Below are 26718 nucleotides of genomic sequence, written 5' to 3'. Positions count from 1 at the left end.
TGGAGTAAGATACATCGGGCTATTCATAGCCTTGTGCATCAGCATAATGTGACCATGGAATGAAATAGACTTTTTTCCCAGAAGTATTAAGAATGAGCACACTAATGCTTAGTTTATGCACTTAGATGGTGGTGGGGGTGGGGGGGGGGGTGCAGAGAACAAACAGGACACACAGAAATAGCAATATAAATATCACATCAATGGCAGAGTACATTCATGCACCCTAAATCGTCACTTTGTCCTCTAAGAGAAAATCTCCAGTCCATTTTCTCTTATTTTGGTAAAGTCTTTGGGACAAGGACGGGGGTGGTGATGCCACAGCTGAGGAATGCACCATTCCTCCTCACACAGTTTGACCTTCTCCTTGGAGACAGCAGATGAGGCCTATTCTTAACTGGGTCTGAATCAAAAATGGCCACACTGGGATGTCAATTATTAGCCAGTCTTTTAATACATATTTATTTTTGGGGGGGGGGGGGGGGGGGGGGGAACAGGAGTCACAGGCCAAAAAAAGAAGCATATGTAAAGACAGCTTGTGTGTGTGTGTGTGTGCACTCTTTTTCACACACAGCCAATCAAAGCGGCCTTCTCATATGTAAAAACCTCATCGGATGGACGATGGTCTTTCAAGAACAAGGGACAATCCTCCTCTCTTGTAACAGAACTGGCTCTAAAGCAGGTCCCGAGTGTTTAGTCAGTTGCATGTGCTGCAGACCAAAGAGAGGGTGGAGTGAGGAGTGTGCTTTGCTCTTGTCAGACAGCGGGCGGGCAAGTGCACCAGAGCAGAGCAGAAGAGTTCAGATTAAGCTGCCTGATTCCTCTAATGTTTTTTTTTTTTTTTTTTTTATCCGCTCTCTCCAGGAGATACTTGTTCTGACCTGCACAGTCCCAGACTCTCCCCCACACATACTCACACATCCTGATGTTGACTCACTCACGATTTATCACCAATATCTATGAGACAACAAGGATAATTCAGTCTGTGCCTTCGGAAACATTTCAACGTAAACAGTTCTCGGTGAAATAAATACAGCAGGACAGGACTGTGCAGCAACTTTGGCCAGGAAATAAAGTGTAAGTGAGTATTTAACATGCACTCCGTGCTGCTTTAGAAATAATCTGCAGAGACTAATGGGCTGAGAGGCAGAGCAAAACCACACCAGCTTCTTCTGAATGAAAGTCTTCATGGCTAGCTCTGCTGTCTTTGATCCCACACTGACTGTGATGTGTCAAGGTATCTGCTCTGAGTGTGTGCTCATTTATATCACAGACCTGTGGAGTTTGGGACTCCTTAATGGAGACAGAGGAAATAGCCACAGGCACAGGTTTGGTTTTCACCAAGGTGTCCAAACACTGCCCACATATCATCTGTACATCCCGCAGGATCCACCTCCTCCATCCTCCATCTCTCTCATCACTCTGTCCACTGCGGTTCTTGAGCATGGCCTACCAGCGGCTGCAGTCCTTTCTGAGAATGTGGAGGATTTTGCGTCCCAGGCTCGACTTCCATGGTTTAACAAGGCTCTTGGTGTTAACAACAAGTCGGCCAGTCTTCCAGTCCTCATGACCAGCCACTACATACTCTGATCCTTCAGGGTTGGAGAGAGAGAAACATTAATGAAAGTCACCTAAATACTCAAAACAAAAAGAAAATTGCTGTGAAAATGATCATTATATGGCTGTAATGACGGGCTAAACATCCCTGCTCTGGCTCATTCTAATGTCTGTTGACAAAAATAATGACTGCAGAGTCTCATAACAGAAAAGTGGCTCTAATCTTTAAACTGTAAATGTCAGATCTAAATGAGTGATGCTAAAACGCTGGCACCCTCTCAAAGCCTCCGCGTGCAGCGACAGTGATCTCGTACTCAGCACAAAGCTGGCAGATTGTCCTCTCAAAGAGTCGACTAATTACCCACTTCTGCACAGCGAGCAATAATTGTCCACTGGAAGTACTGTGGCTGCAGCTAACCTGGATTGAGGATTGGGCAGGTGCAGCCTTGAGAGGTCCAAGACTCTGGGTCTAGGATGACACCTCCCCTCTGGATCTTCATGTGAGGGTTCTGATAAAAGACCTTCCTGACCTTGACTTCCACCTCTGCGTGAGAGCCTTTATCACGAGCGGACATCACCTTCACCACCAGGACTGCAGACCAAACAGATAAATAAGATGTGTGAGAATCAGTCCAAGCACTGAAAGTGACTTTCTACTCCTAAAATATATCTGTGAGGTTGAAGGGGGAAACAGTTTTCACACAAAGGCACCACTACAAAGCCTCCAGTGCAGCTGTGCAAAGCCTTCTCTGTCCTCAAACACAATCAGAGCACTGTTCTCAGAAGGTCTTTTCCTGGACACGCTTGACAAAAAAAAGCCTTAATAAAGAGCTACAAAAATGCCATTATGTTGTTTCACCTCCAGCACAGGTCTGAACTGTGTGTTCGACCAAGAGTTTAAAGCAGGTCTAACTATCAGTACCTGTACAATGAACCTTCTTCTATTCTGATGTGTGTGGTTAACAAATTCAATTATTAATGAATAATTATTATTAATCCTAATAGTACTTCCGTCTGTTTTTGCTCCTTGTTAACAATGGGACTACAAATGTTGTCAAAGACATTAGACATCATTGTGACGGTGACGTTTGGGTCACGTGACCTGGAATGATGATAATTTGTTTAGTTCATTAATTGTCCCACCTTCATTTCTACAATGATCTTAATTTTTTTTCAAAGGATGTCACTATTATGATAATACACAATTATTAAAAATAAATAAATAAATAAAAGTCCACTTACCATAATCATATTCTGCCACACAGAAAAGTTTGGGGCTGCTAAGTCCCACTTCTACACATTCACATTTTTCTGGCAAAGCAAAATCATAAATATATAAAATAAATAAATTAGCATGAATGATTTTAACATAATGTGTAGATTTCAAGATCAAAATAACTACAATTTGTGTGTGTGCGTGCTGATGGGCGTGCAGTATTATTAAGTGTGATGTGACCTGTGACTCACCAGAGTGGTGCAGTGCAGAGAAAAGCTCCTCTACCCTGAAGAGTGCCGTCTCACTACTATTGCTGCTCTGTCCCATGTGGCCAGTGGCTGTATAGAAGACCTCCACATCTGAGCTGTGCCGCAGAGGTAGAAACCAGTCAGAGGCAGGGTCCCAGTCAGTGCTCAGCACATCAGTTTGCTTCATACAGATTTATTCTTGCTAATACATATGATGATGAAGTCTTGGCTCTCACCCAGAGATGCAGTCACCGGTGTAAGGGTCACAGTTTCCTGTGCAATCACATGGACGGCAGCCATATTCACGAAGCCCCCAGTATCCCATCAAGCAGCTGTCGCAGCGGGGGCCTCCAACACCAGGTCTACAAGTGCACTCCCCACTGCTAGGGTTACAGAGAGTGCTCCCACCTGAGAGGACGGTGCCTGCGGGGTGGCAAGAACAGGCTGCAGAGGAGAGAGAGGTGCCAAGAGGGCTGCATGTTAACATCTCTGTTACGTCTCCACTCAGCATACATTATGAACACAAAGAGGACAAGCTCACTTAGTGAACTCCCACGGCAGTAAGAAAATTAAATGTATTTTATCATCAGCTTAACAAGTGACAAGAGGGGAGTCAACGTGCTTGAAGCAGCTGCAGCGAAACAAACAGTGAAACCCTCGCTCTGTCCGCTGTCAGGCTCGCTGCCTGACGCGTCCTTCTGATGTCACATAGTGTTTTGTTGCTAACTTGGTTCAGTTGTTTCCTAACAAGGCATGTTTGGTCTTAAAAATGCTGTAGCATGCCTGAAGGGAGGGGGGGGGAAAGGCCAAGAATGGAAAAAATGTGCCCGGATGGACCATGAGAAATTGCTCCATTGTTTGCAATTACAGTCACATTCCAAAACAGTAACGCAGTTAAAGTACGCAAGAACGATGGAGATTCCTGCGAAGGAGCGGGCTGGAATCATCCGAGTGTCTCATCACTGGTGAGGCAATGCTGTGGCAGATACGCTTATCAAAAGAGATCGGTGTGCTTTAATCTGGGGTGTACAAAAGAAAAATCAAATATCCATTACTGTCACGCCCTCTGCTTCTGCCTGCTCTGCCTCCTCTGCCTGCAGCCTTTCTCTCTCTCTCTGTCTGTCTGTCATGTCTCCCTCCTTGTGCTTGCTTGATTGCAGGAGTGGAGGCAGCCATCTGAAGCCCCAGCAGCGCTCCACCAGCTACAACCACTACTACAATCAAGCCACTATACAGTATGCTTAATATGCTAGAAAGCACCATGAGTTTCTACTACACCTGGCTGCTCTCCCCTGCCCTAAACCTTGCTTGAGCCTTGCAGTCTTTCTCCCCTGCTTAGGTCATCTAGCCTTTGTGTAAATCTTTTAACCAGTACCTCTGCTTCGTGCCATGATAATTAGCCTATTGCCCTCCAAATGTTAGAGGCTGCACCTCTTAACTGGAGTTCTCAGCTGGTGTCCGTGCAAAGCACTAAAAGAAACAAACAACGGCCTTACCTTTGCAGGTGTCTGGAGCAGTTTTTGGTCGGCTAGGGTCTCTGTAGAAACCTTTCTTACAGTTCTGGCAGTGACGACCTTCTGTGTTATGGAGGCAGTCGTCACACACGCCGCCACTCCGCCGTCCTGCTGAGAGCCACAGTCCTCGACTAAAGTGACAGCTCTTGGCATGACCATTACACTTACACTCTTGGTGTGGACACACACAAAAAAAGAAAGAAAGAAGGAGATGTTACAAAAAAACGAACTGCTCTGATATTCATCAGCGTTCAAAAGGTCGCGTGTGATTTATGAGATTAAATTCATTTTTGAGATAAGTCAACATGCTGTGTGTCCTACTCTCTGTTTGACTCTCTTGGCCCATCACTCACTCTGGCATTCATGCGGCGTCCCTGTGATGCCATTGGCAGCCTGCCAGGGTTGGTCATTGTAGAGAGGGGCACAGCGCTCACAGTGGCCACCTGCTGTGTTGTGTCTGCAAACACACTTGCCATGGACCTGACAGAGAGGCACAACAGACAGGAAGTGGCCCATTAATCGCCTTTTATTGCATCATTATTCGCTGACTATCACTGAATGTTTTATGTCCAGAAGAAGCAACGTTTTTAAAACTTTGCACTAAAATTGTTTATAAAATGTCAATTAAAAAGATGATTGATTTCAATATAAACAAATGATTTGTGCTAGTATTACCGGGTAATTGCTGCTGATTTGAAATAGCCTTACCCCACTACATGTGATGTGCACATACTGTACCTACTCTCCATCTGAAGTAGTGCATCACGCTAATACCTAACCTGCACAATGACGGTGTTTACAACTGCCTGTGCCGTGTGTCTACACCCCCTGGGAATAAACTGGTGCTCATATTCTGCACTTACAGGAAAGAGAATAACATGACTGGGACTGTGGGTTGTTAAAGTATTAGTCTGAATACTATAATTATGGTTTGCACATGTTTAAATCCCTGTAATGGTTAGGTAATATCCAGTCTTCACTGCAGCCCTCAGCTTCAGGAGCACATACCAGCACACACAGCTGACTAACAAGGGAGTGGTGGGAACAAAACCCCCCAAACCATCAACGCACCCTCTCACTACGTCAACAAAGCAGGAAAATAAAAGGCATCAACATGACACATCTGAGTTTGTTTTCACTACAGTATAGTGTGATTTCCTCACCATGTTACTGGTCTTCTGTTGACTGGGCTGATGTCCCTTCACTGGCATGCAGTGGTCGGCATGTCCGTTGCAAAGGCAACTCCCTTTGACAATAAAATCATAGATGGCGTAATGATCTGTGGGGAGGGCAGCGGCGCCGGGATGTTTGGCCTGACAGGGACACGGCTGGCTCTGCAGCAGACGGACTCTTAGGTTGGTAATCATGAGCTGGTCCTGAGCAGCTGGTCCGAAGGGATCCACTGAGTGCCAGGGCGACAGTGCTCTGTAGATCACCTGGAGATTGAAGTGTTATTTCACTCGTGAGAGCCTCTTTGACAAGTGTAAAATGCATCCATAGAGACACTGACGAACCGTGAAGAAAACATAAATTCTGTGTCCTCTTTTTTTTTCTTTTTTTTTGGCCTGCCAAACAAGAAACACACATCATCTGGTTTTTCTTTTCATGCTTTTCTTATAGCAGCTATTCTGGGAACATGTGACCTGCTCCAATGTAAACATGGACGGATAGTTCTTCTTCTTTCTCATAAGCTTTGGTGAATGTTTATCTTTCTGATACATCCTCAAACAGATGTGTAAAATTGTAGATATGCTCCTGATTAACACAAACGATTGTTACAGGACAGAACAGGAAATTTATTCTAGGCATTAATTTGAAACCAATCTTGTTAATCTAACCTGTGAAAGACTCTGATACTGAACTCATGAAATAACCTGAATCAGATTTTGTTGTGAGGATAAAAAAAAAGGTAAAAGTGAAGAACAAGGAAATTATTACTGTGCATGTGGATTCAGTTAGAGGCTCAGAACGCACAGCCCATCACAGGGATTAGTTTTGAAATGGTACCAGTATATCAGAGACTCACCTCTCCCCCTGCACAAGGAAAGGCTCCTGAATACTTGGAGGTACAAATTGCTCCACTTTCTCCAGCAGGGGAGCCTTCTGTCAGACCAAACATCTCCTCACAGTTACTGGCAAAGTATCTGAGGGTCCCCCATGTGCGCCCGTGGTCCTGGGAGCGCTCCAGCACCATGGCAGCAGGTCGTGGTGAGCGGAACACAAGGATGAGATGCGTGAAGAGGAACTCCGTCTCCAGGTCCAGCTGGAGCGTCTCCTCCTTCACCCCTTGAGCTGACTGCCACCAGGTGTCAGGGTACCGGAATGAAGAGTCGCTCATGGCAGAGGGAGGGTGCGCCAGGATGGGGATGGCAGAGTTACACTGGCTGCATTTCGCGGACGAGCAGGACTCCCTGCTGCGGGGGGCAGAAGTCTGTTTGAAGAAGCAGTAGGGCTCCGAGGAGTTGGAGCCGCAGACAGACTGGGTGCTCAGAACTCTGCCCTGGGCCAAGTTGCCCATGCGAGGATTGCAGGCTCGCCCAGAGCAGCGACGCTCCACGGCTGGATCTTTGTCTTTGGAGGGTGCTGGTGGAGATAATATGACATGTTGGAAAGGCCCAGAAATATATTGGTATTATGCGCACACATGCGTTTGCCATTCTACATGCCCGTTTTAATAATTTACGTATTCATAAAGTTCATGCGTAAAAGTCTTAAACAGGTTCAGGTTCACACTCACCGGCTGAAAGGGGAGAGGATGCGCACACCGGGAAAACGAGCAGCAAAGCCCACAGTCTCATTGTGAAGGAGCTGAAACTCGGCATCAAAACCAAACTTTTACTATAAAGTCTATTCTGCGAAAGCTTGAACGCACTTTTTTAACAATTCAAGGACATCCAGCTGTGAATAACTAAGGATACGACGCAGACGCTTGGAGACCATCTGCGGGATCTATATAAATGTCTCGTCAGACTTAACTCTTATTATGTGAGAGCTCTGCCTTAAATTCCTTAAATGATTCCATCTCACGCACCTCGGGATTCCGTTTTGCTGTGGGGAATTTCATTGACATTTGGGAATATGAAGAGATTAGCACCGCCCCCCTCTGGTCTTTTCCCAGACCACTCCCACTGACTCCTGAAATTTAGGCTGTTCAAAAAGAGACAGTGATACTTATTAAATAAACTGTGTTAAATTGTCAAATGAATTTACTTTTATTACGTTCATACACACAAACCCAAAGTGCATTTTCTACCTTTAACATGTATCCGCTGATGTTATGAAACAATAACTGAGACAACGTTCCTGCCACAAATCCCAATTTCTAACTGCCACTCATTAACCACATGTTACCTGCACTGTCAGACAGACAACAGTCCAGCAACCTGAGCAGACACACAACCCTTGACCCAAAGATCTTCCACTTGCATGCCTTTTTTTTTTAACTTTAGGAGCGACAGACCCTCAGTAGAAAGAGACATTTCAGCTGGGAAAGTGCAGTGAAAAGCATGGACGGTGTGATGAGTGAAGAATATACATCATACGTGGGAATACATGCAGATACAGATGGCCTGTCACATGAATCATCCGCTCACATGTGTCCATGTATATGGTAAAGCATACAGGAGGTGGTGGTGGTTGGGGGGGGGTTACATTCCTGGACTCTTGTCACACTGACGGCCTCTTCCGTTTAAAGGGGACAGGGTTCATGTCTGTGTTTTTTTACATTTTCATGGGTTAATTCGCTTGTCTCCAGATGATCCATCAGGGCAAGGGCCGATGCACCTTTAGCCGTTCTCTTTGCACATCACTTGCATGTTTTTCAATCCTCAAATCCCAGGAGTGACCATGAAAAATGCTGCAGGAAGGATGTCTAATCTCAGCCAGTCTGTGGTGTATTCCCCTGGCAGGATGAAAGCGGCGCACATTACAAGCAAGATTCCTTCACTCTCTTTAATTCCAGCTGTTTGTTGTTTTTCTTTGTTACACAACTTCTACTCAGCCATATCATTAAAGGGATGGTTTGACATTTTAGGAAACACGACTGTTTCTTTTCCTGGGACGGATACAACTGTCACATCTGTAGCTTAGCTTAGCTTAGCTTAGCTTAGCTTGGCTTTGTCCTAAATCAATAAAATCTGACTATCAAACACTAAAAGCTTACAAAAATATCTCTGTATAATTTGGGCCTGTGTGCCAGACTGCTTCTGAATGCAGTCACTTCCAGGAGTTGTTTTGTGACAACTCATGCAGCCTTTGCAGAATCCTGGAAGCCAGGCCCAGGTGTGGTTGACACGTGTCAGAATATTTTTAACTTCTCTAAAAGACAACAACTCGTCTGGATCCATCGCTTTTTTGGACTTACAGTTACATTTAGGCTTTAAACCACTTGGTTATTTTTAGGATGTCATCATGGTTTGACCCTGTCTATATAGCACATTATATAGCACACAGGGCAAACATTGTGTCACCTGTAACAAGCTTCTTTGCCTTTTTTTATTGGCTTGAAATGCCAAGAACTGCTCTAAACAGGATATTCTGATCAGAATGGGCTGTTTCAGATAAGGCCAGGCTGGCTATTTTCAGTCATAATGCTAACCTAAGCTATAGCTAAAACTTTAGAGTGACACAAAACCCTTTTTAATACTGCAATAATGAGGCCTGACATTTCACTTAACTCAATAGGTGAATTCAATGACACATGAAATAATGGCATTAAGTACCCCTGTTTCCTGTGTGCTGCCGTCTGCAGCTGGACCTCCACAGCGTCATCTAACGACCCAATAACATGACAGACAGGGGGGCTGCCGGCCGGCCAGCTTTATTTCCAGACTGTAAAAGGATATGGTTCCCTCCCCTCGTGCTGCCATGTCACCTAGTACCCTCACAGCTCATTGAACCGCCTCAACCCCTTTGCAAGTAATCTGTCTACTCTCCTGTAAAAGCCAGACAAGAAGCCAGACATCCTCCAGGCAAAATGGGATGGTGCTTTCGCCCCGTAGGCTAAGCATTAAACAGAGAGCTCTAAACACCCGCCGTCACTGGTTGCTCCTCTGTTTTTATGACGTTTATCATCTTAGCTATCTGTCTGCTTGATCCTAGCCATAACATTTCCCCACCCACATTTCTACAGACGGTTTAATCTATAATGGCAGAAAAATGTAACAGGGTCTGTATTACATAAACACAATGCTGCTCTTCCTATGATGTAACACACTTACTTATATTATATAGTAACAGGTATAGGATCCAAACACACATTCCCCTTCACCAGCTTCTGGAAGTTTAGTATGACACAGGAAAGAAATTAAACAGATGACTGAGCACAAGCCTGATTTAACGAGTGCGAGTGTGGACACAGAAACCTGTGGGAGTTTCACCTTCATATAAGTCAGGCAGGCGGACGTGTCCCATTTTTATTGTTTAGTGTTGTGGGAGGAGAACGGAAGTCCACAGAGGGCTCACAGAGAGCACCTATAGTCCTGTCGACTGCTACATGGGATGAATAGAAGAAGAAGAAGCAGAAATGACAGAGTATTATTAACAGTGTGAGAGGAAGCAGGAACAAACCACAGGTGTGAGTCCTTCTTTTGTGTGTCTGTTAAATGATAGCTGAGGTAAAGAGGCACAAAGGACTGCCATTACAGATGACTGGTGAGGTTTGTCTGGATTTATACTGGGTCCAAATACACAACACAGGGAGAAAAGCAAAAAAAAAGAAGAAGAAGAAGAAGCTCATAACCAAATATGCCAGAAACCTAAAGGCACAAAGTACAAACGAATCAGGTAAAGAAATAAAAGAAAATCACCCCCAGAGTATAAGGAGGCAACTCAGGAGGAAACACAAGAGTAGACATAGAAGATGCAGAAGAAGATGCAGAGAAACCAAGACCCGAACAACACAAGACCGACTGACAAACACAAACAGAAGCAACAAGACTTAAATAAAAGAGGAATAACAACACACAGGTGAAAACACTGAAGGTGGGGCAAGTAATCAACAAAGCAAGGAAGTAAAACAGACAGAGATACACAGAGAAACAGCACTTAAAAATAAAACAGGAAACAAAACCAAAACAGGGCAAATTAAACTAAAACCCAGGAAAATAGAATATATACCAAGACAGCGAGAAATACATGGATGTAGATGAAAACAAACGAAACGAGGGATCATGAGAGGAATTAAACTACCACCAGATGGACAAAACAAAATGTTCCATCTGCTTTTGCTTTTAGTCTGGCAGGACATGAGATGGCCCTGCGTGACAGCAGACAGCTAACGAAAAGATAATGTCAGTACATGACACAGTGTCTGAGTGGACCTTGAAGACTGGACCAGAGTTCTTACCATAGTCTACAGAGTGGGATACTGAGCAGCAGCGTCACTGCTTCCTATCCATCTTAGACCACCATAAAACCCACAGCTCTACAGCTGTATAACAGATAATTTACCACAGTAAAGGCATTTACATTATCTTTACCACTTACTATACTACTGGCAGGATGCTAATCTGAGTGAAGGATGAAGCTAAGGAGGAGCCAGTGTTATGAGAGGAATGTCTGCTGCCTCATCACTGTGACCCTGCTTTAGGCTCCCTGTCCATCCCCGTGCTGTTGTGTAGGAGTAACTAACTACACATGTAAGACGCTGTCTCACTGCCAGACAGGTCAGAACAAGATGAATACATCAGAGAGCAGTCTGACAGGTGGTCCTGCTTTAATAGAATTCACTGACTCACTTTTTTTGTTCTGTTGATTTCTTTCTCTGTGATCTTTTTTCCCCTGTGCTGAAAGACGTGCTTATTAACTACAGTAATAAAAACAACAAACCAAAACAAACATTTAAGATTGTGATACAACACCTGAAATATCCTGTCAGCTGACCAGATCCTCTTGTCCTCACATGTACTGAAGGTCATACAGTGAGGCACATATACTTTTGAATTTGAATACCACGCCTTGTTATAAGGAACAGAAAATAATCAGATGTAGTGCAGCATTGGAAAAAAAGACATGCTTTCTCAACACGTGTACGTAAAATGATGTAATAGTGCCACCTAGTGGTTAAAACGGATGCCTCCTACACAGGAGGAGTCAGTTCCCACTGTAGCTGCCCGTCGTGTCCGAGTTCGATTCCAGCCTGGGACCATTTGCTTCGCATCACTCCTCTATATCCGTAAAGCTTTTACAGTCAAAACGATTACAGTTAAAATGGCCAAAATATATCTTTAAACAAGTCCACGCACCCTTCCACTGTCCAGATGTCTTCAAGGTTTTTAACCGAAGCAACGAAGCTACATTTGTCCTCAAACAGATTCTCTAACCGGTCTGAACTGACGGTTATCTTTCATGATTGCAGATACAACCACTCACACATGATCAATCATGATGAATGATCTGACATCTTTTGTTATGTTAGAGTTACTTATTTATAAATAAGATGAGGTAATGAGTGAAAATACAACTTTTCCGTGTTCCGGTGTGTGCGTAGCTTCAGGTATCTCGTTAACATGTAGCTAATGTCGGCCAAATTAACCCTAACGATACTTGTTGGTAGGATACTTGTGTGGTTGCACATTTACTTACGTTTTGTTGACGCTAATTCAAAGGTTTAGCCACACATGGGCAGTTCCAAGGGACTTTGTAACGACATGGTTCTTGCTAACTTTACGTTAGTACAAAGCTAATGAATAGCAGTAGTTAGCATGCTTTCGAAAGCTGTGTAACGTACATCCGGTGATGTCCGTTCACGACTAGTTGACATGAAGGGTTCGCGGTATTTAAAGTATTTGTTAACGTACGTAAATATATGTAGTCACTGATTTCTTGTTTCATGTTAGCCGTAAATGTAGCAGCATGCTGTTCGTGGTTACCGTCCCTTCGATAGCTCAGTTGGTAGAGCGGAGGACTGTAGAGGCTAACAGCTGATATCCTTAGGTCGCTGGTTCGAATCCGGCTCGAAGGAGATGTGTTTTTTTTCTTAATTCGAGCGCTTAAATACGGAAGCACTGAACTGCCACAGTAGAAAAAAAAATTTAATCACCATCTCGTTATAACGACATATTATCTCGTTATAACGAGATATTATCTCGTTATAACGACATATTAACTCGTTATAACGTCAAACCGTATCTCGTTTTAACGTCAAAACTTATCTCGTTATAACGTGATAAGACGCTATGTCGTTATAACGAGATACATTTTATTGCTGTAATAAAAAATGAATTGTTTATAAGTAGCCTAACCTAACCGGTTTGCTGCTCACATCGGAAAATGACTCATTTACAAGATTTAATTAAAAAGTTGTATTTCATGCTTGGATTAAGCCATGGGGAGATTCTGTCTTTACTGCGCACAGATCAGCATACTGTATCGTCCACTGTGCAGCAGCAAACCGGTTAGGTTAGGCTACTTAAACAGTTCATTTTTTATTACAGCAATAAAATGTATGTCGTTATAACGACATAGCGTCTTATCACGTTATAACGAGATAAGTTTTGACGTTATAACGAGAAAATATGTCGTTATAACGAGATTATATGTCGTTATAACGTGATAGCATTTGACGTTATAACGAGATAGTGATTACATTTTTTTTTCTACTGTGGCAGTGTGCTTTTAGTAACAACATTTTGACATTGTTTAGAGAGTGATTTTTGAAGCGTTATTACAAATATGTAAGACCGCAGGGCTGATTGTAGGATGTATGTAGTCAGCCCTCAAACTACTCAAGCTACTACTTGGATTTTTGGACCAATATGTAGGACTAATAAATGCTTCTAACACGTACCAAATGTTTGCATTTGACTCTCTATTGTAGAGTTGTTTATATGAGTGTTGCACTTTGGGCTTATGTTTGTGGTTTGTACAGAAGTGCAGCTTTTCTTTACATTTGTCTGTGAAGTCCCTCCCTGTCACTGCTGTAATCTGTCCTTATGACATCCATGGTAAACAAAGTAAACCATTAGTGCAACCTTTGTATTTAGGTGACTGAAGGCGGTTTTACTGGAACTGTGACATTACAGTTGATCTTCTTTTTGTTGCCTCCTCAAGGCTTTTCTGCCGGAGCAGGTAGGTCCTGTATGACAGCTGGACAAAGAGGCTTCTGCTAAATTTAAACACACATTACTTCCCTAAGGTTCAACACAAATGGTACATCTATATTTAGGCATTGCATTGTTCCTGAACATATAGTAAACAAATACAGTTTGGATGTGGATTGAGTTCTTCTGGTTTCCAAACAAAGAGGGCAGCTTTAATTGTCCATTTTCATAACATTTTTATTTCCAATTCATCAATTATTCAAGATTTGCTTAAAAAAAAAAAAGACGAAAAATATTTAATTACAAACTTTATTTGTGCTCCATCATTAAAAGCAATTTGATATTGAAAATATAGCTGAGGTAGTCATGTGGCAATAAAAACTACAATTAAGGAACAACAAGTAGATAAATACATCTCTAATGAACAGTGATGCAGAGTAAATATGCTGTAAGCTTTTAGTCACTGTGATATTTTCAGAGATTAAAAACTTTAATGTCAGAAATCAACACAGGAATTTAGTCTACAAGGGGCAAAAGATTTGCATCTTAAAAATCAATCATTGATTATCAACGATTTAGGTTGATTTTCATTCCGTGATTTTACACAACAAAAAAATCGAAACTACATGTTTTGGGAATGCCTTCACTCATGACGAACACGTTTCCTTGGTGACGCTGGAGGCTCCAAGGAGAAGGCAGTAGGAGAGTTGGGACGGGACTCTGGGAAGTACTCCGTCTGATATTTGTCAATGTAAGGTTTGGCCACATGCCACACCTAAAAATGAATGAAATAAAAACATTCCTTTACAACTCCGGCCCTGTCCTGAGCTTACAGGCACAGTAAACGCACTTTATAGTAATTCAATTTTAAGGTTTTAGAACATGCCTTTTGGTCAAGCAGGAGACGGTGAACAGCTTCAATGTCAGGTGACATGAATCTGTCTTTGATCCACGGTCTGTTAACAGTAGAACAGGAGGTAAAAGTGGAACAAGGGATAAATATTAACTATCCTACATATCATTTCAGTGGACTCAAAGTTGTGTACCTTGGCCACATCTGTTTGACTTACTTGACCACAGAGCGCACCAGGTCATAGACCTTCTCCAGCGGAGTGGTGGTACGAAGTGGGCGGAGGAACTCGATACCCTGACAGGCTGCAAGTAGCTCTATCGCAAGAACTGATACAAAAAAGGGGTCCGATCAGTAAATACCTTGTTTAGGTTGGTCCTCTTCTTTGTAGTAATCACTTCAATCACATACACATTAAAAAAGACGACAGTAATGTACAGTAATGTTACAATGGCCAGGCCGCAGTTACAGACAGACCTGTACAGCAGACACATTAGATCGGAACTTAAAGAAGTGCATTTGAATTTACTTTGTGTGTGTGTGTGTTGGGGTTTATACAAAACTGGACATTACCTGAACTCAACAAATCATCACAAAAGCAATTTTATTGTTAACCATTGAATGAGGTTTAGATTCATGCCAATGTTTGCCAGTGCGGTTTTATGCTTGGTTGGAGCATACTGGCACCTTTGCACTTATGTATGTGGTAGAAACACCAGAAGAACTGAGTCTGAACATAAGGTGTTGATTCTGGTCTTTATACATTGGTTCTGATCTGTTTAAATCAGTATGGATTTAATTTCAAAATATGTGACACAGGTGTCACAATCCCAACCCCACTACTAACACACTACATTACTGGGGTTCAGATATCAACATTTAAGCCTTACAGTGTTGATTGAAAAAAAAAACCACATCTTACCCTGCTCCACATGCTCTATGACTCTCAAGGCCTTCCTAGCGGCCCAGCCTCCCATGGACACGTGGTCCTCAGTGGCAGCACTGGTGGACAAGGAGTCCACCGAAGACGGATGGCACAAAACTTTATTTTCTGAAACTAAACAGAAGTCATTTTTAAGAGTTTAGTTATATTCAGTAATGTATCGGTAATGCTCTCTTTTATTGTTTTGTGCAACAAACCTAGGGCAGCAGCAGTACAATGGGCAATCATGAAGCCTGAGTTGAGTCCCCCCTCATTGACAAGGAAGGCAGGCAGCTCGCTCAGAGAGGGGTTACACAACCTCTCGATCCTCCTCTCACTGATAGAGGCCAGCTCATGGACCGCGATGGCTAAAAAGTCCAGAGCCTGTCAGACGGAGAAATTGTTATCAAATAGGAGAAGAATATAATCTGCAACCATAATACTAACAAGAGGCTTTATTTGACACAAACCTTGGCTGGGTATTCACCATGGAAATTTCCACCTGAAATGGTCTCACCCCTCTCTGCGAACACCATCTTATACGGCCGTTAAAGTGCAATAAACCATCCCTGATTTCCAATAAAAATGTAGTAGAAAAAGCAGTTTCAGCTATAACAGTGACAGATTTGTCCTTTCATTCGTTAGAGAAGGATACAGGGTTATCGGTAGCGCTGTTGATTTCTGTATTGATGATATCCTGGACGAATTTGATTGTGTCATTGGTAACACCGTGCACCTGCACAGAGAGAGAGGGAATGTGTTACTTTAGAAATAGCTTTACAACCACTGAGGCACAGTCCTACTCTGCTCCAGGGCCACTAAAGAGTCCACAGTATGAGAATCCACTACAGACCTACCTCTCAAAAGTTAATGTCCTGTGGCAGTATGCAGGACATTAAGTGAGAGTGTGTGAGTGTGCATAAATATTGTTGAGATGACCTGAGGTTACCTGAGGGCAGCACCGCATGGTGTAGGCATCCTGGACTCTGTCACAGAACCTGTGGCTCTCTGGAAAACCACACCAGATGACACACATAAGTAGTATATGGTTATGGCTGCAGGGCAGGCATTATATTACAGAAAGCTATACTTTATTAATCCTTGTGGGTAAATACACCCTCTGTATACGACCCATCCTAACTATTTATGAGTTGTGGGCAACCACACTGGAGCGCTGTAGTTCTGAAGCCAGTGTCAACAGTGTTAGAAGTGTTCCTACTATTTTAGGAGACCTCTGCATTGTACAGTTAAAAAAAAACTATGAACGATTAATATATTTTCTTGTGTGTGTGTTTTTTTTAGGATCTGGTTCAGTCCTCTGACCTGCAATCTGGGATGGGTGGTGATCAGAGTCCAACAGTGAGCGGAAACGTTGTGCCACTTCTATCTGTCCCGGGTGAGGCCGCAGTGAATGGATGTCTGCGGAAGCAGATCCAAAAAAATATAATAAGGAAATAGAAATAAGAAAAAACAAGAGAACGTGCTTTCTGCTGCTGCTCACCGCTGTCAAAGGCCTTGGTGGTTCCTTTTAACACCTCCAGGGTGAGAGCAGCAATAATATCGGCCTGTTGGGCAATCGCCTGGGCTCGCTCCACGGCCTCGGCTCCTAGAGATGTAATCATCTGAGTTCCATTGATCAGAGCAAGGCCCTGGAGTAGTGACAGCATTTAGTCAGACACTTAAGCAGTTTAAACCTAAAGGATAATTCCAGTATTTTATTAAATGCTCCTATTTTGGGGGGTTCATGTTAATGAATAGAGAAATATATATATATTTTTGAAGTGTCTCTCATCCTTTAAGTGTTGTTGTCTGATGAAAACTACACTACTAGCATTTGTGGTGATCACATCAACGCTCTATATAATGTCTATGTTAAAACTACTTTTAATTTTAAACCATATTTTTGATGCATTCCATACATTGGTGTCCCTACTTTCACAGTACTCAATCATCTGAATGCCTTTCCTACCACTATGGTTGATTTAAAAAGAGAAACTACAGATATGTCTCGTGTGTTTTTCATATATATATTCTCATCCTGCACGTAAGGAAAACAGCTGGACGTGTTTTTCTGCGGTAACAGTGATTCCATAGGAGAGAATGTTGTTACCTCTTTAGGCTTTAGTGATATTGGCTTCAGTCCATGGGCCTCCAGGACCTGGTCAGAGATGAAAGGAGAAAAAAAACATGTTAAATGTCAATGGTCATCAAAAAGCAAACATGTGATCCTATTGGACTCTGCAACCTTTATTCTTCTGAGCAAAGACTCACTTCCTATAGTGTTAAGCAACGTATTGTTTTGCAGCTGTGAAAAAGTCCTTTTGATCTTACATATTTGGCATCTGCCCATCCACTCTTTGGAGACCACATTTTACCCTCTCCCATCAGTCCCAGCGCCAGGTGAGAGAGGGGTGCCAGGTCTCCACTGGCTCCCACAGTTCCCTTCCCCGGGACAAAGGAGAGGCAGGAAGCTACAGACAGAGAGAGAGATTAGTCATATGACGATCAGCTTTCAGTGTAGTGATTTATCAGCAGTTGACTGAAGCTGATAAACCCACACCGGCTAAAGTAAACTGGGAGTGATTAAAGCTTAGAGGAAGCTTACCATTGAAGGCCTGGATCATAGCATGAAGGGTTTCTAGAGAAATTCCACTGTACCCTTTGGCCAGAATATTGATCCTCAATGCGAGCAGCATGCGAGTCCTCTCAGGGCTCAGCGGGTTTCCCACACCTACAGAGCACAGAATAACTCTGCTGGGGCTCATTTCAAGTCGTCAAACGAGATCTACCACAAAGGTCTTGATATCTAAAAAAAGGGAGATTTCCATCACGTTTCAGTACCTGCTGAGTGTGACCGCACCAAGTTTTCCTGGAGCTCCCTGTGAAACAAAAAACCAAATCAGTTTACACATAAACAGCAAGTCATTTTCCAGTTGACAAAGATCCTAAAATGTTGTCTTTACTTGAGCTTGCTGACAGGAATGACAGTTCGGGCAAATTTGCCAAAACCTGTTGTGATTCCATAGACAACTGCAAGAAGAAGAAGAGACACAAGAGTACTGAAACGACCAATTCAGAAACCCTGTTATCACAGCAGCATGTTGTGTTTTAACCTTTGTTTTCTTTGACAATGGTGTCCAGCAGCTCTCTGGATTGCACAACTTTTCGTTCAGCCTCTGGAGTCAGCTGAAAATGTCAAAGAAAAGATTACTATACTCCAACCACGGCAACAAATACAATGTGTTGATCATTACCTTTATCTTGTAGAGTCCTTTGCCTAAATTGACTAGATCTGTTGACGTCAGGCAGTTTCCATCCAAGGAAATGTACTGTTCAAGACGACATTAAAACAAAAGTAGTCAATGTAATCTGTTTCATGGGGGGTCCTAAAACAAGCGTTTGCTAATATGTTTTACATTAAACAGAAAGTGTACTTACATCTGCAGGTTCTTTGTATGCTGCTGTTCTGTTTAATTTCAGTAAAGGTTGCTTCTCTATCATTTTGTTACAGTTACACTGATGGATTTAATGTAACAGGTTTAAAGTAACAGGTTGAATAACAGCATTAATACACGCTACAGTAATATACCAACATATTTATGGATACAAGTGAGACACTCCAGGCTCACAAGGGATGACGTCTGGACACATGGTGTCTCCTTCAATAGCTGAAAGTACAAGAAGATAACAGTATGCACACTTTTAGTTGGTAGATTGTGTATTTTGGTTTTTATGTGCGCAATTACGCACAATGTTGTTCACATCTAGTGCTAAACATCTCCACATCTCCACTTATTGTGATGCATTTCATAATGGATACATTCATTACCAAGCTCGACAAAGTCATTATCCTCCAGCACATCTTCGATGGTGTCATCTACGTCCAACAAACCCAAACCCTGGCACCTGCGCACAACAAAACGCGCGTCCTTCACGGTCGTAATGCCGCCATTGTCTGGTTTGTTCTTCACGTAACGTTTCAGGGCTTCCTGTCCGAGCCATTTGATGGTGTTAGAGGTGTCACGGCAGGGCACTGCCAGCCACTCATCTCGGATGTGGACAGTAAAACGAGGCATTGCGCGTCAAGCGGGACCCGGCTGCAGTGAGACCAGCACGACGCTCTCCAAGGTACCACCTTCGGTCGCTCATGGTTCCGCGGACCAATCAGACGCGGCTGGGGGAGCCACGCCTCTGGGGACCATTGACCTAAAACAGGTCGGTCACAGAGATGCTTGGACTTATTGAACCAATGCGTTCACGTGATGTAACCACACAAAAACGGACTGATAAAAAAATGGAAGAATTTAAAGCGTGTAACAGTCAAATTAACTGTATTTTAAAAGTGGTGGCTTCACTTGCTGTCAGACCTGTGTGTGTATAACTCAACAAATATTTGGGATACGGATGATTGATTAAATATTTACATTAGCATGATCTAAGCTGGACACACTCCTGCATTTATATTTACTTTTGGGTAGACAACAATCTGAATGTCTTTGCCTGCCAACAAGTCACTCGGCCTCCATTCAATATATCTGCGACATCTCACTTCCTCTTTGGACTATTTGTTGCACTTAATATAATAACATAAAATTAAATGTAGAATTAGCCATAAAATATTGGATTACGTAGTCACGTGATCTTATATACATTTAGTCTGCTTCACTGTGGAGTTAAAGCACAGAATATCTTAATAAAAACCGATATAGACAACTTTTGTCTTTTGGCGCTACAAGACTCCGGGGTGACCATGCGTACCTGAACGCACCACAGCAGCCCGGCGGACGGGATGATGTCATGTTCACGGGCTGTAGGAGATTCTGCATCAAGCAGCGTGTGTGCGGACGCAGAGGAGTGTAGGCCGACTGCTGGCCGCCGTCAGCGGAGCAGGCAGGGGAGGAGAAGAAGAGGAGGGGAGGAAAAGTGTGTTTACACAGACGGCAAACCGCCTGGGGAATCGTAGGGGAGAGGAAGTCAGCCGGCTCTGTGTCTGCCTGCTCCAACTTCCTGCTCAGAAAAAGAGAAAAAGCCCTGGATCCTATTTCAGTCCAAGCACAACTGTGTGTAGACCAGAAGTAAGCATGGAGAAACAAGGATTCACAGCAGCTTCACCGTAAACTTTCACGTTAAGGGAACAGAAACAAGCCGGAGATCGCAGGTAAAAAAACAAAAGCTGACATATTTGTGTGTGAACGGCGCTTTGTAGGATCGTAGCGAGCAGTCCTCGGGTGTATTAGGGAAGTGACTCGTCTGCATGTGGCTCAACTTTTTCCTCATCGAGTGTGTTTTAAGTTTCCAACTAGAACAGTGGACTACAGCTTTACAGATCCGTCTTCCGGCCCCGAGCCACATCTTGAAAACGAGTCAGTGGATCAGGGTGGAAGAGTGATCCGGGCTGTAACGCGGCTCTTTAACCGTCTGCGCCCGCTGAATTTTTTTCCACCGCATTCGAACAGGAAGAGAAGAGATTTAGTCATGGCTAAGTAATGTCTGCATACACCGTCTAATCTCATTAGGAGTTTCCGTTCAGCCAACACACTGGATGGCTTTGTGAACGCAGCGAGACTTTTTCAGGCCGAGCATCCGCAGCGGGGCTCCTCATCCTCCTCCCCCCCCCCCTAGACCAGACCAAAACCGCCACAAAAGATTCCTAGAAAGAGTTTATGTGGTATGTGGGGCTCTTGACTTCATTTACCTTATTGTTGGGATGAGATGTGGCCTTTTATCTGATCATCCAAGTCATTATGTGGATCTATATTGGAGGTCTGACCCACAGAGACCCACTGTGTGTGTGTTATTTGCAGCATCTCAGTCTTTACCTGTACTTTAAAAAGTGTTGCACACTAAAGTCAAAATAGGTTGAAGGGTGGAGCTGTGGAAATGGGGACAATGATGTGATTTTTTTTGACCTCCCTGTGGGATTTTTTTTTTTTTTTTTGGTGGAAGTGTGGCAGGGTCAGGGAAATGCTCCCCTGCTGTCGTATCCCATCTCCTTCACCATTTGTCCTTGGGAAGTAGAATAGGAGGAAGTCCTGATGTTGACAGGTTTGTAGTTTCACATGGCAGATAGAAAACTCAGGGGGATAGCTCGTGTCGGAAATTAGTCCAGCCCTCCTCCCTGGATATAAAGATGTGTGTGGCGGTGGAGAAGCTGCTCTGTTATCACTGTGTTGGTCACTTATCGCTCCTTACTGATAAGAAGAGAGGAGATCATGAAATGAGAGGACAGTCCTCCTCTCCATCACACAGAAGAATCAGCAAAATCCTGTCATTTAAACTCAGAAAAATGTCTTTATCATCTGTTATCTGATGTGATGTTATGGTCTGTGAGGACAGAAACAAACCTCTTCTTCCTCCTCTCCCTCCTCCTCCTCTTTATTAATAATTGCGCTGCTAGTAGGCAGACAGGAGCTCCAAGGCTGCACATTCCTCTATTAAAGGAATAACCCACCCTGGCCCGTCATGCTTCCTGTGGAGAGAGGGCCAGGTTGAACCGCAGCATATTTCTGGCTTGAGCTGTTGTTCCTCCTGATATTTTTTTTTCTCCTGCTGCCGCCGCTGCTACATTACACTATACTCTTTTAACACACACTGTTCTATTCATCACCAGGCTGCTCGTCCTCACAGCTCAAACAGGCTGTCCCTCTCCTCAGCCATTAACCTGACTTTAGTGACTTTAACACAAGAAAAAAAGTGTAATGAGGTACAAATCGACGCTTGGCTTGTTTCCTACTCTAGGTCTGGATTTTGTGCTTATTCTGTTGCCGTGGCATCTGGCAGGTATTAAACATGCAAGTGCTATTTCACTGCTATGTCAGCTGACATCTCAGAGTGGTGATGCTCCGTTTTTATCCTGTAGAGTCGTCATCATCATATGACAGCATTGAATTCACTAATTCCGCACGCCTCCCTGCAGGTATGGACAGTGCCATCACTCTGTGGCAGTTCCTACTGCAGTTGCTGCTCGACCAGAGTCACAAGCACCTGATATGCTGGACGTCCACGGACGGCGAGTTCAAGCTCCTCAAGTCAGAGGAAGTGGCCAAGCTGTGGGGACTACGCAAGAACAAGACCAACATGAACTACGACAAGCTGAGCAGAGCGCTGCGCTACTATTATGACAAAGTACGTTAATCTGCGATTAATTGTTGCAGCAGCAGACCGGAAGGATCTGTGAAAACAGCGTAGCACAAATTTCTTTGTTCTCTTTAAAGCTACAGTCTCCCCTGATAGACACTTCCACTTCCTCTTTGTCACACACACACTGTAACACTCTGACTGTGACATAGCGCTCTGACCACAGAACTTTGTGGCAGTGATATTAGTTTGTAAAATGGTGTTGTCAGTTTTTTTTGTCATCACTAATGGCATCATGTTGATGAAGATTCTCAGTCATATTCATTCAGAAGGTTGAAGCGAGGCATCTGAACTGCCACTGATGGCATCTGTTTGTTTTTACAGAACATCATCAAGAAGGTGATTGGCCAGAAGTTTGTCTATAAGTTTGTGTCCTTTCCTGAGATCCTCAAGATGGACCCACAGGCCGTGGAGATGGGCCTGGCGTCTGGAAGGTTCCCCTTCCAGGAAGGAGAGGCACATGAGCTGGAAGTAGAGGAGGAAGAGGAGGAGGAATGTGAGGAGGAGGCGGCCCAGAGGAGGACCCTGGCAGCCCTGGGGGCGCAGCAGTGTCGAAATGACTACCTCCGCTCGGGTCTCTACTCCTCCTTCAGCATCAGCTCCCTGCCGAACCAGCCCGAGCTGCTCCGCGCCCTGCGGGAGCACCAGAAGGAGCCACGCTCCGTCATCCGCTTCGGCAACAATGCTAATGAGAGGAGCTCCCCTCCCTCTGCAAAACCTGAGGCATACGTCTCTCCCAGGCCATCCAGGCTTCCCTCTCACTCCCACTCGCCGTCTTCCCCGCACACCCAGCCTTCCCGAAGCTGGAGCCCTGCTGTGAAGGAAGAGGAGGAGCAGGTGGAGGAGGACTCTGACCAGAGCTCTCAGCCTCTCAATCTCTCTTCTGGGCACCGGGAGCGAGCCTTTCAGCCTCCTGAAAAGAGGAGCAGCAGCAGCAGCAGCAGTGATGGAAGTAGTTCTACTAACAGTAGTGGCAACCAAACAGATGGACTCCCACCAAAAAGCAAAAAGCCCAAAGCTCTGGAGATCACACCATCCCTGCTGCTGGCCGGGAGCGACATCGGCTCCATCGCTCTCAACAGCCCGGCCTTGCCATCAGGCTCCCTCACTCCTGCCTTCTTCACTGCACAGGTGAGACACTCGTCTGCACACAGCTGTAATTTCTCTGTGCAGCACGGGGGAGAGTGAGACTGACACAGTTTCCACCCTCACTTCTAGACATGAGTCAGAGGGTTCATATTGTGATTATGTTAGCACTTTGTGGACCGAGGATGTAATCTGTCAAGGTGCTTTCCAGGCTTTTGCCCAACGTGTTGTATGCCTGAATAGCACAACAAAGCCCTGCACACACCTAAGACCGATCCTTACCTCACTTCTATCCAGTCATGACATGTTTACACAACACAGTGCTACCCTCTGACACTCAATACTAGTTCTCCTATTTCCTGTCTCAGTGCACTCCGAGTACACTAGGCCCCCAATACAAAGTCAAACCTCAGAGAAGCAATAATTCTGTGACGCTATCAGTGTCTGTCCTCTCATAGTGTGGTCACAAGTAGATAGGATCTGTCCAGAGAATGAAGTCAAGGCCCTGAAAGCCTTCAGAGAGGTCAGGCTTCAGACATCTGACACAGTTTGGTGTGTGTGTGGAAACACTTCTCCTCTATTTATTTAATAGTCACTACAGCCAATATTTCCTGAAGACACACAGAGGGAGGAGGTATTAAAAGTGAGTTTACAAAGAAATAACACAGCGTAAAACTGAATAGATGTGTATACTGTATGTCTCCTTGAGGCACAGTATACATTTTCCCATATTAAATTGCATCACTGCTATTCAATTGGAGGATAGGTCCTTCAAGCTTCATTTTTCATGGCATTTTTGTGCCACAATTTTATAGCCAGATTCATTGAGCTGTAACCTTTTTGGATAAAGATCAAAACAAACCAAAGGCTTTGCCACAAGCATCACGTGGCATTTCATCATCTATTTTAGTTAATAATGTGTTTATGTTGGAGAAAACAAAATTGACCGCTACATCCCAGAGTGGTTCATCCACACTCAGAGAGAGAGAGAGAGAGGCATTAATACGACTCTCACACTGTTTACAAGTGTGTGTGTGTGAGAGAGAGATCAGAGGAAAACAAGCGATTTACAGAAATATTCTGCACGTCCAACCTATGAGCGCGGGGGGAAGAGGCCCTAAGTGATGCCATATGCTCCAATAATTCCATTAATAATGGGAGCAGGGCTGGTCCCTCTGCAACACTGGCTCACTTCTCTGAGGTGACACAGGGGAAAGTAAGGGGGGGAGGGGGATAGAAGACCAGGGGAGAAATTGATTTCATATGTTTTCTCTCTAGTTGGTGTTCCAACTGCTCGAGGACCAGAGCTTTGCCCACCCCCCCCCCCACCTCCCCTCAATCAACAACAACCTTCCTCCACCTCCTCCTCCCAACATCACCCCTGTATTCTGGGGGAGAAACCACAGACTTCCTTCCTGTTCTGTGCGTTTGTTTTTCCAAACGCCAATACGTGTCCATTTACCATTTCAACATGTTTCACATTACCAAACCCCCTCAGAGTGATGTTCTCTAACCAGTGTTTTTCCTTGAAAAAAAAAAAAAGTGTTGTCTTCACTGGTTTCTCTTACTCCCTCCTTTCTGTGTCGCCTTCCTCCTCCCTCACAGACTCCCTCGGGTTTGCTGCTGGCTCACAGTCCGCTGTTGTCAGGCATCCACTTCTGGAGCAGCCTGAGCCCCGTTGCTCCGCTCAGCCCCGCCCGGCTGCAGGGCCACAGCTCCCTCTTCCAGGTAAGAGACATGTCAAGGTGTAGACACACAGCAGGAGAGAGGTTTTTTTTACTGTTGTACTGAGGAGAGAGTCGAGTAAAGTTGATATTAGAGTTAATACTTTTGAAAAATGATATCATCCATTATTATTGTTTTAGTTAGGTCTCATAATCAGAACCACCAGAATTGACCTATTTTAGCATTAACTCAACAGGAAACATGTATAAAACTGATGTTTCATGATGGTAAAGCAGCAGACGCTGATGGTTGTAAAACTAGTTGAGACTTAGTAAGCAGGTCCTGCAGAGGTGTCCTGTTTCAGTGCTTGTGAGAGAGGAAATCCTGTGAATACTTCCTGTTTGAGCCCAGGGGAGCCGGTCTGAACAGGGTGGACTGGTTTGAGAGCTGCTCCTCATTTATGAAACATACACACAACTCCTCCTCCTCCTCCACCACCACCACAGACACACACACACCATACCGGAATTCTTTGTGCACAAATATTGTTGACTTTACCTTCTGTGGTGGAGTTACAGGGGACAGAGACGAAAAGGAAGAGGCACAATGAATTAAAAAAAAAAACAGGAAACCAGAAGCAGTGACAATGCTGCAGTTCCTCACCGGAAAGCAGCTTTCATAGAGCCTCCGTCCCCTCCCCACTAACTCTCAGCCCCTTTCTCTTCCTCTGCAGTTCCCCAGCCTAATCAACGGACACATGCCTGTCCCTCTGCCAAACCTGGAAGGAACACCCTCCTCTCTCCTCCTGTCCCCAACCACCCACAAATCCTGATCCAGGTTCTGTGAAAAAAAAAACAACATCCATCACCATCCATCTCACTTTCAAAGTTTCTCAGTCATCAGCAAACTCTTGTCCACCTTTGCTTTAAAAAAAAAAAGTCCTACAAGACAGTATGTGACCTCACTTGTTTGCACTCGAGTTGCTTCATATTCTGCTGGTTGAAAGCACTTGGTAAAAGCCATACGCCACGTCGTCTGTGAGACGTCTGGCTCTTTGTGATAAAGTACAGCACATTTCCACATGACCCTGTCCACGGCGGACAGAAGTGACGTCCAGGCTGCCCGGCCGCTCACACAGCGCAGAGCCTGGTTCTTTTAATCTTGTGTTTTTTTGTTGTTTTTTTTAAATGTCTTTTTTTTTCCATAAATTTTAATCACAGTGTGAAACTAGCTGTTTGACTCATGTGGTTTTGTATGTAATGTATGCACTATGCTTTTCAGATAGTACCGGCTGTGCCTTGTTGTCCTATTTTTCTGCTTCATTTCAAAAAAGAAGACGAGATTTCAAATGAACGAAACCTTTTGTAACACTTGTAATAATGTCCTTTTTTTTTATACTGGACTTGGTATACAGTATGTATTCTGTATATTGTTTTGTATTGTGAAGAAATTTTCAATAAACAAAGCATTGAATGCTTGAACACA

At 44.0% G+C, this 26718-nt stretch overlaps 3 protein-coding genes and 1 non-coding gene across 10 annotated transcripts; 2 read left to right on the top strand and 2 right to left on the bottom strand.

The window, feature by feature from the left end:
- Positions 1-84: 84 nt before the first annotated feature.
- On the bottom strand, positions 85-12414 carry LOC114451602 (netrin-4-like). Of its 7 annotated transcripts, none has more exons than XM_028430358.1 (13): positions 12117-12414; positions 9752-10022; positions 7270-8433; positions 6559-7115; positions 5696-5968; positions 4886-5012; positions 4515-4703; positions 3255-3462; positions 3022-3134; positions 2797-2865; positions 1973-2146; positions 1451-1589; positions 85-954 (listed from the first exon to the last, which is right to left on the bottom strand). In XM_028430358.1, coding segments are annotated over exons 3-13 (1935 nt in total). In that variant the 5' UTR covers positions 7355-8433; positions 9752-10022; positions 12117-12414; the 3' UTR covers positions 85-953. The 7 variants fall into 7 exon arrangements, with proteins under 7 accessions (XP_028286159.1, XP_028286154.1, XP_028286155.1 ...); XM_028430353.1 differs by having other exon boundaries at positions 85-1589; positions 9752-9807; positions 9911-10022; XM_028430354.1 differs by having other exon boundaries at positions 85-1589; positions 7270-7679; positions 9752-9807; positions 9911-10022.
- trnay-gua (transfer RNA tyrosine (anticodon GUA)) lies at positions 12408-12495 on the top strand. Its single transcript is given in 2 exon segments — positions 12408-12444; positions 12460-12495. It is a non-coding gene; the product is annotated as a tRNA-Tyr (tRNA).
- A 1401-nt stretch (positions 12496-13896) lies between these two features.
- hal (histidine ammonia-lyase) lies at positions 13897-19478 on the bottom strand. The gene is made up of 20 exons (XM_028431162.1): positions 19175-19478; positions 18953-19013; positions 18784-18811; positions 18600-18674; positions 18459-18531; positions 18309-18375; positions 18187-18224; positions 17951-18076; positions 17677-17816; positions 17456-17503; positions 16847-16994; positions 16669-16764; positions 16295-16353; positions 16001-16081; positions 15816-15881; positions 15564-15729; positions 15346-15480; positions 14644-14752; positions 14460-14529; positions 13897-14348 (listed from the first exon to the last, which is right to left on the bottom strand). The coding sequence occupies exons 1-20, from the start codon at positions 19419-19421 to the stop codon at positions 14217-14219; spliced, it is 1965 nt and encodes a 654-aa protein (XP_028286963.1). The 5' UTR covers positions 19422-19478; the 3' UTR covers positions 13897-14216.
- A 688-nt stretch (positions 19479-20166) lies between these two features.
- On the top strand, positions 20167-26718 carry LOC114452441 (ETS domain-containing protein Elk-3-like). Its single transcript, XM_028431759.1, has 5 exons — positions 20167-20503; positions 22262-22470; positions 22807-23613; positions 25174-25296; positions 25967-26718. Exons 2-5 carry the CDS (start codon positions 22264-22266, stop codon positions 26063-26065), a joined length of 1236 nt encoding a protein of 411 aa, XP_028287560.1. The 5' UTR covers positions 20167-20503; positions 22262-22263; the 3' UTR covers positions 26066-26718.

This window comes from Parambassis ranga, chromosome 19 (genome assembly GCF_900634625.1).
Source record: "Parambassis ranga chromosome 19, fParRan2.1, whole genome shotgun sequence".
Lineage (NCBI taxonomy): Eukaryota > Metazoa > Chordata > Actinopteri > Ambassidae > Parambassis > Parambassis ranga.
The sequence above is the reverse complement of the archived record's forward strand: the minus strand, read 5'-3'. Positions and strand labels throughout refer to the sequence as shown.